The sequence below is a fragment of the Neodiprion virginianus genome, chromosome 3, assembly GCF_021901495.1.
Source record: "Neodiprion virginianus isolate iyNeoVirg1 chromosome 3, iyNeoVirg1.1, whole genome shotgun sequence".
NCBI classification, from domain to species: Eukaryota; Metazoa; Arthropoda; class Insecta; order Hymenoptera; family Diprionidae; genus Neodiprion; species Neodiprion virginianus.
In genome coordinates this window covers 28,626,148-28,642,282 of record NC_060879.1, presented here as the reverse complement: position 1 = coordinate 28,642,282, position 16,135 = coordinate 28,626,148, and the positions used below count along the sequence as shown (strand labels likewise).

The 16,135-nt window shown below is 44.3% G+C and overlaps 1 protein-coding gene across 6 annotated transcripts in view; it reads right to left on the bottom strand.

Moving 5' to 3' along the window:
* LOC124299740 (rhophilin-2) overlaps positions 1-16,135 on the bottom strand; it is a 50,646-nt gene that overhangs the window by 10,541 nt on the left and 23,970 nt on the right. For 3 of the 6 annotated variants that reach the window (XM_046753071.1, XM_046753066.1, XM_046753068.1), the window contains exons 2-4: positions 11,232-11,611; positions 5,311-5,426; positions 2,800-2,931 (exon numbers count right to left, since the gene is read on the bottom strand). In XM_046753071.1, coding sequence (XP_046609027.1) covers positions 2,800-2,931; positions 5,311-5,426; positions 11,232-11,414 — 431 coding nt within the window. In that variant the 5' untranslated portion in view covers positions 11,415-11,611. Of the gene's footprint in view, positions 1-2,799; positions 2,932-5,310; positions 5,427-11,231; positions 12,110-16,135 lie in introns of those variants that run through there. The other 3 variants (XM_046753069.1, XM_046753070.1, XM_046753067.1) reach the window with 2 other exon arrangements.

Genomic DNA, 16,135 nt, shown 5'->3' with positions numbered 1-16,135 from the left:
TCAGGCTTCCCGTTAGTGAATGAGACGTGGAGAAGGGCACGCACGCATACACGACGGTTAGCTGATAGTGTGAGATGATTGTCGACGTACTTCTGGCACACCTCAGAAAAAGTGGTAGAACCGTTGGATCTCGGCTCCGTAGCTGCATCTCTTGACGCGGATGTTGAAGTCACTCGGCATGTATGTCAAGACGTGTGCGTACTTCGCTCTGCTACGACTTCGCAGAAGCACCAATGACCAGCTGCCGGTCTCAGGGTGTAACCGAAACCCGTCGTTTACAGTATTCCCCGTTTCTCAAAGACGAATTTCCGCTCTGTCTACGGAATTTAGAACTGGATCACACCCGTCAGAATTATCGACCAGCTGGGTCTGACGACTCGTGACGGAAAATACCATGCATCGTCTAATCATAATCCTTATGCGGGAAGAAGCCGTTTCAATGAGAGTCCAACGTCGCGGTGTATCTAATGCCACGTTATGTTATGCCTGTGTGGCAGCTCGGAAATTGGATTACCTATTCCAATTGCATATTGACAGAGAACAGCACCGATTTCTTTTATGACGGTAAGTATTATAAATACGTACGTTACAGGCTACACACCACCAAACTAGTTCTCGCTGGGCAGAGTATATTACAGTCATTGTGCGTGAGCGTACGATGTTGTAGCTGCATAAACGCGAGATTTTAATGGGCGACTATAATTAATTCAGGCATCTTATCGAAACGTGCTAGTATACATGTGAATATATGTATTATGTTAATGTGTTACGGTTATCATTTGTTGACTCGAGACACTTTGGCTGACGCGACCACACGAGCTTCCGAGATAAACTGGACACACTGTCTAGCCTAGCAGTGTCTTCATCGATGCAGTCACCCTCAACTTCACTCCTCGAGACATCTTCGAACCAGTGACGTGGTCAGCTAACGTCTAAACAGACACAGCGCTGTATGGCATCATTGCTGCGTGCAAACACCAACCAAGTGCCGAAATATATCCGCGTAAATCTCTCGCACGCGACAGCTTGGTGCTTCCACAAAGAATTGCAGGATGATTAATCTCAAAAGTCGACGAAACTAGTCCCAGGGAAGTTGGTAATCATAATTATCAGTATATACCGCGTGCTGAACTGCTCTGTCAACCCATTCAACTCTCGGCCTGAGTCCATTACCCGTAAATGACAGCTGTCCGCTCTTGTCCTGAGTATAGTGAACTCTGTACCTACACCGATCATGTTACGGGATTTATTATGGTCCGATTCGTTATTCCGTCATGCAGAAGATGATACTATTCACAATCAGGAAACCGTCCAAGTTTCTGCTCACCGACAGACGATTGAATTCTCGGGATTGTTAATTCCAGCGATGCCACGGTACCTGTACAACATTTTTTTCATCAGATCTGCTGTCGCATGGTTCCGCGGACAAAGTCACAGAGCTGGCGTTAGCTGACATGGCACGATGTCTAATTCTCTCGCCAGCGTACAATATACGTTATAAAGAATTTCCTTCAAGAACTGAGATCCTACTTAGACGCCGTAACACATCGCGTTGTGGGCGGCCAGTGACCCAGGAATCGAAGCATAGCCAACGCGATGCGCTGCCCGGCTGCTCAGCCGGACGGACAGAAGAAGCCAGACGGAAGTTGTGGGGTGGTAAAAGTTTCTGCGCCGAGAGCCACAGTTCATTCCAAGATGCGCGTCGACTTCAAGCATTGCAATGCTTGTAACAATATTTACGATTCAATTCTGCATTTCAGCTGTATTATACTCATTGTACAGCTGGTATCATTCCGGTAGTTGCCGACGAAAACGGTCTCCGGTTGAACAGTCGGCTCAGTTACAAGTATCGGCTGCTCCGGCTCGAAGAGAACTTCAAGCACCACGACAGCTTCCTACTGGTCACTGCCGACTTGTAATGCAATTCTTGCCGCGGTGTGGTATCAGTTTAGAATATCTATGCACTCCACCACCCGCCTCTCGAGTGCTTCCTGGCGTGCGATCCATTCTGGTACAAGATGTATACGTTTCCCCAGAGTCTGCACTGCAACGCCTTGGGCGTCAAGAGGAGCACCCGTTTAACACCTCGCTTTAAGATAAGAGCATCTGTTATCGGTCATCGCGCCATCGCGGATGCGAGTCGGAGTTGCGGTTGGGAACAACCCGCGTAAAAACAATGAAGCCCGCTGGGAGACGCGCTTCGGTAAATCGAAATACTGCCATTCCGAGGTCGTTGGAATCACACGCTCTAATTTTCGATTCCTTCTCAAGGTTTCAGGTTTCAATCGCTTTGAACATACGTCCATAAAGTTATGTGGCATCACTTCCGCAATTACATCAACATTTTTAGTTTGCAGCGAAACTCAAGGCTCCGTCTTTTCACGTGGCAAGAGCCTAGCTGCTTCGAGTTTCGATATGCATTGCGAGCGTTCATACGGAGTTGTGTAGGTGTGATACTGAGTGCCGATTGCAGCCTGCAACGGATAACTATCGTTCGCGGTTCGTGGAACAGCAATCAGTGTTCGAAATTCAAATTGCGAAGATACGCTCGATCAATCGACTATGCCGGATACGGGGGACCCGCAACGTCTTATCGCGGCGTCTCGTGAGAATACTGGACTGTGTATAGAGTATAACCGAACACAGTGAGCTCATGCTGTGTAAGTGAATGCGGATGCGACGGAGTAAAATTACTCGCAGCTTTTATAAGTCGGCATTAAGTGGCGACTGACTCGTCGGAGTCGTTATTCGTACAGAGTTTAAACGTATTTCGGAGGTAGAAGGTATTACGGAACTCACCTGTCGGCATTCTGATAAAGTTCCACCGAGCTGTTCAATTCAGCCAGCTGTTCCTTGAGCAGCTGCAGATTCGAATTCACGAAACTCAATTCCAGGGCGACCGTCTCCTTCAGTTTTCTGTTCGTCGTGGCCCTAAAATTTGATCAAATAACGGGACAGGTTATAAGTTGTGCATTTTATAACATATAAATTCACGTTGGTGTGAGGTCGATGAAGTGAGAACGACTTAAGTGGACTAAAGTATCGTTACGAAAATCTTCCCTCAAAGCTACAGGCTGCGAATATATTCTTACACGGAAATAATCTTAAAAATGGTTCTCTCCTACGTAACTATACGGCAAAAGGCCTGTGTCATTTTTTTTTTTTTTGATACAATCTAAACTACATTTCATAATAACTCATCGTGAAAGAGCTACAATGACTTGGTAGATTCTTGCGTGAAAACGGGATTCCCTGCTTTTATTACCTCTGCAATGGCAGCTACCGTGTACAGAAGGAACATGAATCTCATGAATGCAATCCAATCTGTTGCAGAAAGTATCCATTATGATCACATGGGCACAAAAACAACAATGAATAGGATTCGTTCTCCACCTATAGTATCCAAAAAAGCTTTTACTCAACGTAACTTGTTCCTGCATCATGAGCACTCAGTTAATCGTAAAGATAGTTAAAGTTAATAGGCGTGTACTTAATTAGGTGCACAGTTATCTAAATATCCGGCTTTAGTCAATATAAATTGGTAATTTGCTTTCGTCCGTCTTATCTTTAAATCGTAGAACAAGAAGGATGCATTAATGTACTTAGAATACAGCAAATAAACATGTCACATTTAATCTTGTTCAGATGTCAAACTAGTCGATTAGATGCTAAGTTTCAATAGGTGAAATCGTATGCAGAAAAAAAAAATTCGAAGCGCTTAAGATAGCGCAAAATTTCCGAGTACAGTCATTGAGCAATTGCACGAACGATGCGAGAACAAGTTTTTCAGCACGTTCGCATTGTATCCATCGTCCCAATTTATAGAAAAGCATTATATCATGTTTAATTTCCAGATGATGCGTTGAGGGTAACTTCTCATGAAGGGTGACATTCTGTAACGTTGCTACGGGATTCCTGTTCTGCTATTCGCAGAATGCTGTATAACTCGTCAGTACTGAACCAGGCAGGTACGTGTTCGAAGCGGAAAATTGAAGATATCAAGGCCGTGAATACTGACATGGAACGAATAGAAGCAAGAAATTCCATTTTCACGCAAGAATCGTTCAAGTCATCGCTGCAGCCGGTTTGTTTCTTCGTAGGAATTGGATGTATAATATAAATTGAAAAACAATTATAAGAGCCGATTACTTCTGAATAAAAAAATGTTACAACAAGCGACTGGCTTGCGGGTTACACGACCACCGAATGATCCGTGGTGAAAATTTAGCGGTCGATTGTATCTTACGACGATCGGTCGTTCCTGAATCCAGGTACTCAATAACTCCTGGAACGCGACGACTTGCTTGGGTAGGCGAGATGTGTAAAAGTAATAAACAAAATAAATATAATAAATCTAGGTAAGGGTGGGTAATTTGTTACGGAAGACTTCGGCGTGGCATTAGCCCAAGGTGCGCATGCGCCGGTAATTTATCTAATGTCTCCCTCGGGCGACCGACCTTGATATACAAGAAGAGTCACTGAACTGGTCGCCTGATGCCTGTAGGACCTTCGTTGTCGCCATCGGCTTCGGTGCCTTCGTAAGCAAAATACGTTACACGCGTGTAAACGTGTAGGTAGGTATCACATCCGCCGTAGAGCAACACCTACACCTTGGGGTGCGAATGCTAGATGGTAGGCAGCTAGATAATAGACAAGAGATTGTACAATATCTCGCTTCCTTTCGCGATCAGCGCGAACCCTTCCACCCCGAGATCCGCGAGCATCTTGAAGAGAAATTGGCAAACGCGCAGGAATATCGATGCCAGTGCGTATCTCGGGTGTTCGAAATATTCGCAAACCGTAAGTATATGCGCACGTGGCGACTGGGCGAAAAATGCCCTATCGCTAATTTTTTGTATTGACAAAAAGTTGAGCCATCGCAATTTAATGGGACGGGTAACGCGTGGGTAAGATGCCGGTTTGTTTTTGCTACGGTTCGATCTGGGCGTGGTGCTTTTTGCACGAGGGTTATACGAAGTAGGTCGACGCCCGATGGAGTAATGAGATAGCGTGAAGCTGTTCGAGCCATAAAACCGCCTCCGGAGGCAGGAAGCTTAGCTTGGCTGAGCTCAGCTCACTCAACTAATCGCTGGCTGGTCTCGGTTTCCAGAGAAGAATCACCCGCACTTTGAATAAAACAAATGATTTCGCTTGAAAGGGAGCTCTGACGAAGTTATAAGACCGTCTAATGGAGGCGGGACGATGCTCTACGAAGACTCGGAGGCTCGTTTAAAGGTTACAAACTTGCGGGGTTCACTCTTGAGGCAAAAGGTCACTCGGACGAGCAATCGACGAGGGAATTGATCTTACTTGAAGAGATTCTCAGCGCCTGCCCGTAGCCGGAGTTCCTTGTTGATTTCCTGGTTGAGTTTGCTTCTTCTGTTCTGCAGCTTGCCCCGGCAGGTAGCCACTCTTGGGTCGGAGCCCTGAAACACAATGAAAGCGAAAAAGAAACGATTAGCAATCCATTTAAGACGATGATCCAATGCGTGCAATTCGTGACATGCGAATCACGGCAATTCGACAGTGAGAATAGGTGTTTTACAAAACTTTGCAAGGAGTGCAAAGAAAGTTAATGCCAAAGTTTCGTCTCATTCGCGAACGGTGAATTGTACATTTTAGTCCCGAATCTCCAGTAGCGGCAATTTTACAGTCTTTCGTATTTACAGGAACGTGGTCGTTTGGTGAACTCTAAAAAAATGGATATGCGCGTATTTGTTACACAGGTAGAAAGTGCAGGACTCCATTGGGCATTGGAAAGTCACGTCGATATATATCCGCTGCAAGCCACGTACCTACCAGAGGCCCCATATCTGCTGGGGATTTATGGTCAAACTGGTCTCATGAGAGACGTTAAAAATCGAAGCGCTGTCTGGCGCGCGTACATTTTTATCCGAGGTACACGCAAGCCACTTAGGGCTCCCTATCTAAGCGGTTTACTTTTCTAGACGCCGCACGGCTGCAAAAAAGTAAATCCTTACAACGCTTTATTATACACGGGAACGATTCAGCAATCTTATAACGTAACGTGCAGCCGTCATCTTGTTACAGCGCAAAAGATAGCACCGGATTTTCCAACTTTAACAACGTTCAATCCGCGAGTCTAGATTCCTACAACCTGAACGATGGTTCCGGACTAAATTCATCCCCATAATTCTTCGTACGATTATTCATTCAATTACAGATGCTTTGTTCTCAGAGACGAGTTAAAATTCTCCGTCCCGGCAGGCTAAATTTGGCGAGATCAACTTGGTTTGTTGCTCAAACAAGTGACTGATTGGAAACCCCCTGAGATTTATGCGAGAGCTCGATCCACGTCTGTTCAGCAGATTTAAATATGCCAGAACGGGTAGGTATATGTATGTATATACGGCAGTGGCTCGTGGAAGTGATTTCAACGAGGACGTTTCTCTTCCAGTGCGTACGTTGAAAGCCGTACGTTTCAAAACCGGATTTGGTCTGTAGTAGGTATAATAATACGCCTACTCGAAAGCCTACGCGTTCTTTCGTAAAATCGTTTCGTTTTTCAGGACAAACATGAAAAACATCTCCAGAGTACAATGAGGGTGCAGATTTGTTCCCTATACGTATAAAACAACACAAAACGCTCGGAGTATCTCGCGGCTTCTTTGATTATAAGCCTCGCGTGGACAATGCGAGCGGATTGATGAAGTCACGTCTATACACAAGTGTTACGAACGTTCTAGTGTAAAGAGATACAATGGGGAAAAATAAAAAGACAAAAGAAATTCGTACAATTAAACCACTCATTAATTCAATCCAACGTGTAACTCGACCGAAGGAGTCCCTCCGTACGTTCTTCTCGGTCTTTGTCAAAACGACGATTATCATACGAATGTGCAGAGGTAGGTGGTTGCGCAGGTGTACGTGTGTCCGCATGAATATGAAATATTGCTGATCCGATGCCTTTCGAATGCAGCGAGTGCACCGGCAGAACGCTGCTTATGCGGGAGATATCAATAGCCGCATACTATTATAGGTATGCACACAAGTATCCGGTCATATCGCCGCTCGTCCCCGTGCTCCAGGGATGTTCGATAGGGACATTGCTAATGCAGGGGACTTCGACGTGCACATGTCTACGAGGATATACAACGCATATGCATATGCGCTGTGCAATGATCGTATGCAAGCACCGTGTAATTCAGCCCTCGGGGCTACGAGTATTCATTCGATCTCCCAAGATGTATTCTCTAACTTGCTATTTCCACTCGGTGCAATGCCTTCTATACGTGCATACGCTGCTAAAAGCGTGTGCAGGTCGGGTATCTGCTAAGCCATTCGGTCCGTAAGAGAGAACATACACGTACATGTTCGCAGAAGAATACCGCATGCCGTATATTTCATATTTCAAGTGTCTAGTTGCGCACGATTAAACTAACGGATGGTAACAATCGGCGTCATATTTGGCTCGAGTCACCTTGACGTTGAAACACGTCCGTTTGAAAGATCTAAATTAAACTTTTTCTTCACATCAGATTTCAATCAGCTTTAATATCTCACTTCGTTTTTTCTTCCCAAGTGTCGTTGTTTTTTTCGTTCTTTTTTTTTCACTCGTCGGATTGCAAATTCGGCGAAGTTGAGATTTGCCATTCTGTTTTAAATTCAATCACAAGAACCCGTCTATCGACGGCAGAGAATGAGCTGTAGTTATATGGTTGTCTCGATCAGAATCACAATCGGATCGCATTCTTTTTTTCTTTTTTTTTCGTAACAAAAAATTTTCGTTGTACCTGTAAAGTTAGTCTCAGTTTAATTATAGCCACCGTGTAATATCGAAGGATTATATGTATTTCCTGATCAACACGTATCATTTTATCATAGCAGTTCTATCAGTTTGGTTATAGGTACGTACAATTGAAAATCGAAATCATTAGCGTTCATAGAGTCGAATGCGACTACCGATTTGTAATCACGCGACGGCGCAGTCTTCTCTGGAATTCCAGCTGACTAGGACGGGGTGAAAGTGAACGGTATTGGTATTCGAGCCAAGTAAAATTCTCGAATCATTTACCAACCGAAGGATAATGAAGTTGCAGATATAGTATATTTGAACGACGGTGTTTCCTGAGGGGAGGGAGCGAGGCATTTCGAGTTAATTATAACCGATTTTCTTGCACGTATCGACGTTCAACGGATTCCAGGACGAACAATTGAGCAATTTCTAGAGAGAGCGACGTGCTTTTACCTCCAATTAGAAGTTGGTGAATTTCACAAAATTTTACGGCACGTTCACGTTTTCGACAGACGTGTCTTGGTCGATCACGTGCATCGCGAAGCGAATCCCGGAAGACCCTTTGGCACAGCATGCCAGATGTTTGATCCGCGATTCTCTTTTACTTTCTTTCCCTTCACCTTGTATTGTAAACTCGATCTCTGTCGAAAAGACCGAACGAAGCACGATTCGTCGCTTCCTCGAGACATACCGAAGTCATACTCATGGGTGCAAGCACCGAAACACAGTATAATTACCATTAAACATGAACAGGGTATAAATTAATTTAAGTTGACCGTTTTTACATGTCTACTATAACTTCTTGCTGTAGCCGACGAGATTCGCGCGGTACTAAATAAGGCGAGAATCACAGCGAGGAGCGCCTTAGGAATATTAATTCTCGCGGCACGCGACCACGTGAAAGCTGATACTTTTGCCAAACGGAATGAGATGTGTATTTGTTGGTTCGACCCACCTGCACTTCACCGATCACCGGTAGACTTTTATACGCGACTAAAGCTTCGTTTGATGGATACTCTGCGGTAAAACGTAATTTCGAGGGAATAAATAATACGATCGAGGTTTGATTTAAGGTAATGATAAAAACTGAGGTGAATTAAAAATACGTCAATGAGTGTAACTGGACTTTAACCGTGGATACCACGACAATAGGGAATTGCTTGAAAGAGATTAATCGACCGATGTAATTCTCTTCTAATCGATCTATTTTATTGGTGAAAGTTTATCGCTCGAGTCGTAGCTATCCTGGTGTTTCTTGGAAATCACGACGCAATTCTGTACTCGTACTTGGAGCCTCGAGAGAAAAAACTTTTCCATCAGGTTTGGATGATTTTCTATCGCAAACAAGTTTGCCCCGTATATTGTAAAAAATTTACAATTAATACAATAACTCGTTCATTCGATTGGCCAATGTGGAACGAGTCGAATTAAAAATAATGGGATACCAGGCACGAGAGGTATCGTATATATTCACATCTCAAATCCAGTTTCAACTGGAATTTGAATGTAAACTAAGTCTCGCGAAAATGAAAGTCCCGAGACCCACAACCTTGCAATACCTAGATAGTTCTTTCTGGTAACCCACGACACAAGCACACGCTTAGTGCCAACAGCACGGTTAGTATTATGGAGAACGTACGTAACATGAGTTACAAGTTGTTCAGTCGTCGACATATCGTAACTAAATCATAGAGGCAATGTTACGTTCAACATTTAATATCGACAGGCGTATATTTCTCTTTCTCCATCTCTATCTCTGACGTATCTATCAACGATAGTGTAATATGGTAAGGCAAATACGTCCTTTTCCACACTTTCAGCATATAGTAGACCAATAATCGAATGTAAGCACAACTTGACGTGACTCAGGATCTTTCTCATTCTATTTCGCTCTCCCTGCGGTTCAATATAGGTAATACACAAGTTACAGGGAGCGCATGCTTATAACAATCAGCCGAGATGAGTTATCAGAATAACCCCACATGCTTTCACGTAACGATCAAACGGAGTCCTGAAGCTCGGTGTTGGGATGACGCGAGTTTTAGGTGTGTCTAATAGATCCCATGGTGTTCTATGACGCATAACAGCAAGTGAAGGGAAAATGCTTGGCGTTCACCGCGCCGACGTCGCTAAAAAGATCGACAAGGACAAATTGATGGAGAAAATTTGCGGCGAGAAGGAGCTAAAAGATTGCGGACTGATCGAGTTCTCGGTAGAACTTTAATCAACGCGATGACTGCGGGTTATCGATCATCTTCTCCCGCTCGTCTTGGCTTGAAAAAAAGTCCCGTGTACTATGCAGAGGTCGAAGGTCGGGCTGCAGATATACCTCCGCGTGTACGGGTACTTGTAGCTTACAAGCCCCTCCTTATACCGTCGCTAATTGTGAGCGGTATTCTTGAGTCGGTAACGCAATCAGTCATTCCTCGTTTGAAACGTACGCGGTTACACATCGGTAGAGATGGGCAATGGTTTGGCGCGGTGCGTATGACATTCAACCTTCGATTCGCAACGTCTGTTTAAAGGCGGATAGGTACCATAGATCACGGCATGTGCGCGGTGAGTCGGTGTTATCTCAAGTAAAACCCGCATATTGAATAACATAGCATGTGCAGGTGCTCGATCGGATCCCAACCATGTTATGAATAAGAATGACCTCAGCGGTACGGATTCGTCTGATTGATATAATATTCATGTACAAATATAATACGCGTGTAACGAGGCTTATACTAATTGTGACAGCGAGCAGGTGATCGGTTTGGGTACACGATGATGGAAACGAGGCACGCCGAGAAGTGCGCTCGTGGGATACCTACTCATATTTTCAGATATTTATTGCATACGTGTGGGTATATTTCATATTCACCGACTTGCTGCACTTTAAGACGGGCAGGCATCTCTGTCACGGGAGTAATTCAGCAGCATTGAACGACTCCGAAATACTCCCGCCGATGATATAATACCAAAGGAATTCACTGGAATTCTTTGAAAAAGAAAAATGTTTGTCCCGAGGTGAGGTACAATGATACAAAAATTAACTTCTTCCATTACAGACGTTCTTGAACATTCTTAAGACAGGCGCGGAGACTTTTCATCGAGAGTGGTGACGGAGTTAAGTCTTATTACAAAGGTTTGAAATCACAATCGGAATATGAAAACGTTCCAAATGTCGAGAGATTTGGGTCACTAGCGTATTCTGGTAGTAATAGTTTGAGCAGACAACGTATAATGAAAAAACTTGAAAAAGGGTTCAAGGATGACTATGTTAAAGTCAGACCTCGACACTACGAAGTTGAATTGAGAGGTTTTTTGTAACGCCTATAATATCAATATGATAGTCGACGGAATGAAAGAAAACATACACACACGTTACGACAGACAATTTCACGAAGGTACAATCTATACAAAAATCGGGAAAAGACCATTCTGAATCGAATACGATGACAATGAATATTTCCTTGAAATTAAACCTTACCCCGAATCGTTTTCGGGTGCAGACGTCCAACATATCACTCTGGTTCTGGTCATGTGTTGTCTTCTGCGTTACGTTCTGTTGGGCGTTGACCTCCTTGTCACCTTTCTTCGTGGAGGGCTGCGTTGTCGTGACCACAGTCACGTGGTTTTTCGGCAACGGAGAGTGATGCACCCACTTCAACATGGCCGACTATGACCACATTATTAACTTCATTTGTACGCGATAAACGATCCGATAGCCACGTCCATGTATCAGTTCCACAACAAAGTTTATATTATAGGTGTACAGCGAACGGTAGCGAGGAATTTCAGTTTGCACCTCGTTAACGTCGGCCTTTATTATTCACTCGGTATGGTACTTAATGTAGACACAGGAGAACCCTTGGGGAGATCATTGGTTAGAGATTATGTATGTTTTAATTAGGAGTATCGGAACGCACGCGATCGCTGCAACACCGCCAACCAGACTCCGCTCTGGCATGGCGTGGTATCTGCCCCATGGACTTCGCCGTGAAGTTTAACCACAAGTCCACGTTTTATGTGACTAATCATTGAAACCGACTTCATCCTGATTTAACCTCGCCGTGCGTAGATATATATCAGCGAATACGAGCAGACCTCAAGTTGCGCAATCGATTAATGCAACAACCGCGAGCTTTCCAAGCGGACGTCAAAAATCCTCAAAATCCATACACAACCAAAATCAGCTCGCAAATCATTATGCTTATGGCAAAATTCAACCCTTTTGATAATGCGGCAATCTTCGGTGTGGCCGGTGTGCTCCACGCTTGCCTTTACCGATGACTCATTCGCGAGGTGGAATCATCCTATAGGTGTATGTATAGGTATACCGTACATGAATCACAGCCGGCGAACATGTTGCCTGGAGTTATCTACTACATAAACAGCCTGGAGCAGCGATAAGCGATTAATAGGTAAATTTCTCGGCAATAGATTACGACAGTTCAAATTTTCCGCTATAATATTTTTCACCTTTTCAACATTTTATTTCACCACGACCATACGTGTACTCTGCGCAGGCTAGAGCAATTTCTGCACAACTACTAAGAATAAACTGAACTTATTTCGCCGATGGCAACGCCTGTATCGATCGCTTATATGCGCCGCTTCGGAGATACCTCGGTGTTTATCGCAATAATTCAAATCCTTTTGCGAGTAAAGATGAAAAGCCTGTCCTCTAGAAGGATGAAATAAATTGTCGCTCTTCAACGCGCCCCGCAGTTTACCAGACTCAACCGGAAGAAAATCTCGTCCTCGGTCGACCTGTGCAATGCAGGTTATTCGCGCAAGTCCGCGATACCGAACGATGGAGTAACAGTAGCTTATAATTAACGCTGTGGTGAATTTCAACATTCGCATACGTGATATATACGTTATATAAATTATAACTGCATGCATCGAGGGAATTTCCGTGCCGACTACATCGTAACCATAAAACTAATCGAGGCGCATACGCGTCGAGCTTTATTTCATGGGAATTATACACGTTAGGTATATCTTAACGACCTCAACCCAGATCTGCAGAACCCATAGGCATATATCTTGCAACGCCCTATAGCTGTCGTTGCACCCTGTTTGCCCGGCTCAAGTGGAATCGTCGATAACGCGATACCGCAGTTTCCGATTCATGCAGTCTCGGAGAGGGTGCTGATATTGTTATATTACCGCGTGCGTTAGCATACTTTGTCGCTGTGACGAGTGATATCAGAGAGTATTTCGCTGGATGTACACGTTCCTGTATGTATATGACGGTAGAACAAAGCTCGCCGTGCGAGGGCTCACCTTCCGATCGTTAAAGATTAAATACAAACCAATCAGGCAGAAATTTCGAAAGGCTTGGTAGATAAGCCAAGTTGACGTAAAAACTAGCTCGCACACTTTATACCCATATCCATGTGCTTGCAGAAGCATCGATGTATAATGTACGTGACGTGGAACGGTTGGCTAGCAGCTTGCGGTGCAGCTTATCGCACTGGACGGCGTGTAAAAAACGGAAGTCGGCCGTACGGACGGCGGAAATAGCGCGCGAAACAGAGCGAGCGAGCTCACGAACCGGTCCAGCGGTCGGCGCGGCGGTATGTACAAGAATCATGACAAGTATAATTAAACGCCATTAGTATCTAGTTCCAGATCAAGAATAATTGAACGACAAGAAAGAACGTGGAAAATTTGTCAGGTTAGACCGTATGATGTCAAACCGGCGCAGCGCCGAGTTCGCGATTGTGAAAAACGCGCGACTCACTTGACAACAATTCCCAGTTTCACAATCTATTGTGCATACTAATCAGACCTTCTATGAGTTTCTCATATTAACGCCTCGCCTCCGTTTACGCGACAAAGCTGACGCCTTAAAGGCCCCGTGTAGTCCAGGGAGCAGCTGGGTTGTGCTCCGGAGGTATAAACGATACAAGTAGCATTACAGATCGAACGTCTTATCTCTCTATTTTCACGCATTGCTGAGTGCTGGTGGTATTGAAACGGTAACAAATATTTCCGGGGAAGCATCACGGTCACTGGGTTTCCGCAGTCTCCGAAACCGTCCATCGAACGACTTTGCGAAGAATAAGTTTACCGACTTTTGGTCCAGAAGCATACGTGGTGGAAGATTCACTAACCACGCTCCGAAGATGCTCGAGGCAACGGGAACTCGGTAGTGATTGTAATTGGTACGTAGAAGAACTGATGAGCCTTGTAAGTACGGCGGGTATCGGTTGCACCTGACGTTGACGGAACCAGGTTTTGAAAATAGAATCATCGTAATGCGAGGGGCCACCTCATGAACGTCATTCTGAGCTGGCTATAACTCAAACGTTATTATATGAATTACCGAGCGGATTGACAGGCAAATGAAAATACTTTTTTTTCCACCTAATTCGCAGTGTATGAAAACAGGCGTTTCACCGTCATTACGACGCTTCGATGCTTTGTTTTCTCCGTGAATCACACACCATTCGATGGAAACCGACACGAAAGCTTTCATAGCTACTGACGCACGTGAAGGGGGTAAAGAGCGAAATAAAGTGTACGATATATGTATATGGATTACTGTACTCATTCCTTACTCGAAGGTGTATTTTCACAGAATATAACCGCACGCATCCTGTGCTGTGAACGATGTTCCAAGGATTACCTGCGAATGTTGCGTACGGTAAAATTCGTAGTTCAATGTTGCGAGTCGAGATCGGTCAAATTCGGACAACGCTTGATAGGAGTAAAGAACAGACTCCATTGTCATTGTCTTATCGCACTTTAGTATCAGACAGACCGACGTCGATCGGATAATTACGTGGATAATTAAGAAGAGGTATAATAAGGAGAATTACAAAAACTCCGGTGTTAAGCGTGAAAGGGATTGTTTGAAAATCAAAAGGCGCACGAGTCTGTGTATATTTTTGGCCCAAGGACAAACGAGCTGGAGGACATTTTGGTGCATTGCCACACGGTGTGGTGAATTGCTTAGGAACGTGTGTCATCCTTGCAAAACGCGTCCTGACTATTAACCACGGCTATTGGTCACTCCCAACGCCTCGGTCCCAAGACCAGCTCCTTTTTAATACTCAACAACTACCGCCAACGCGTTTCAATGAAAATCTGCCCACTTTAGCGCGAAATTCTTCCTATCCGAACTGTGTTTCGTTCGTCCACGAGTAAAAGATAAAAAATGTTTGCCTCGATGATTACACGTCAGCGGTCTGCTCTTACAATAGATGTTGATAATTGGGCGCAATGAGGAGGAGATAAAAACTATAAAACAAGGAATGAAGCGGTGTAAAAAATTAATGTCCAAAGCGCCATTGCGAGCGGAAAAGTCAAATAGTAATTCGTGCGTGACGACCGAGACCACGATTCAGTTATTGTTTGGAGCGATGAAAACTGAATAAAATGTACAGTTGCTTGTCAGTTGCGGTTTATGCGCTAGCGGAAACATTGAATCCGCCATTATAACCGTCGATATTGTGTGAATCTCCTTAGGCCGATACCTGCCGTGATAAAATTACCTCCGAGTAGAAGCTTCGTCGGTGGAGCAAATTGTGAGAGTTACGTACCAACCTACAAAAAATCAATGGACCAGGCACAACGATCATCTTTAGAGAACGCGTCAATCCATTTCCATTGTGAAATTTGAATGATCCGTTACGTGTAATGGATATAATAACGTGTCGTACCGGTAGCAATCATACACGCTTCGAACGATCTTAAATCGGGCCCAGAATCGTCGTACCTACCACGTTCGATTAACGAAAGTTACATTTTTGTCTCACATAAGAATTCCACGAAGCATAAATCGAAATCCGAAGCGCATAAGTGCGCGTATATAAATACATCACGGAAACTGTTACATAACGGGCTGTCTACTGTGTGCTATTCGCCGAGGAATATACATATAGGTACATTGCTCAAGCATGAAGCATATAACAGCATTATGATCGCAAGGAACACGTACTGTTAGCCGGTATACCTGACACATAGCCTCGAGCAAGGATTCTCTGTCTTCTGAAGATTTCACAAATTCTAACTGTCAACCAAACCCCATCAAGCATCGTTAACCCAACAATTTGTACAGGCTATCTATCATCATCGAAATATACCGTATGATGATTTTCGGCAATACCGTTTAAGAGTCCCAAGCATACATTCGGCAAGTAGCTGACACGCCGATCGGTACTCAAGTAGTGTTTGAAGAAGCAGCCCACTTCATTTTCAAAGAACAACACTGAGCCTCTCCACCCACAGTTCGACAAATAAAACCTCATCCATCAACACTTTGGTGCTATCGATCCGGGTCGATCCCTTTCGGTCACAGATTGCGAACACGAATAATCACCAATTATCTCATTGAATTGACTATTGTTCACATTTTCTTATTTTTCCTCTTTATTAGGT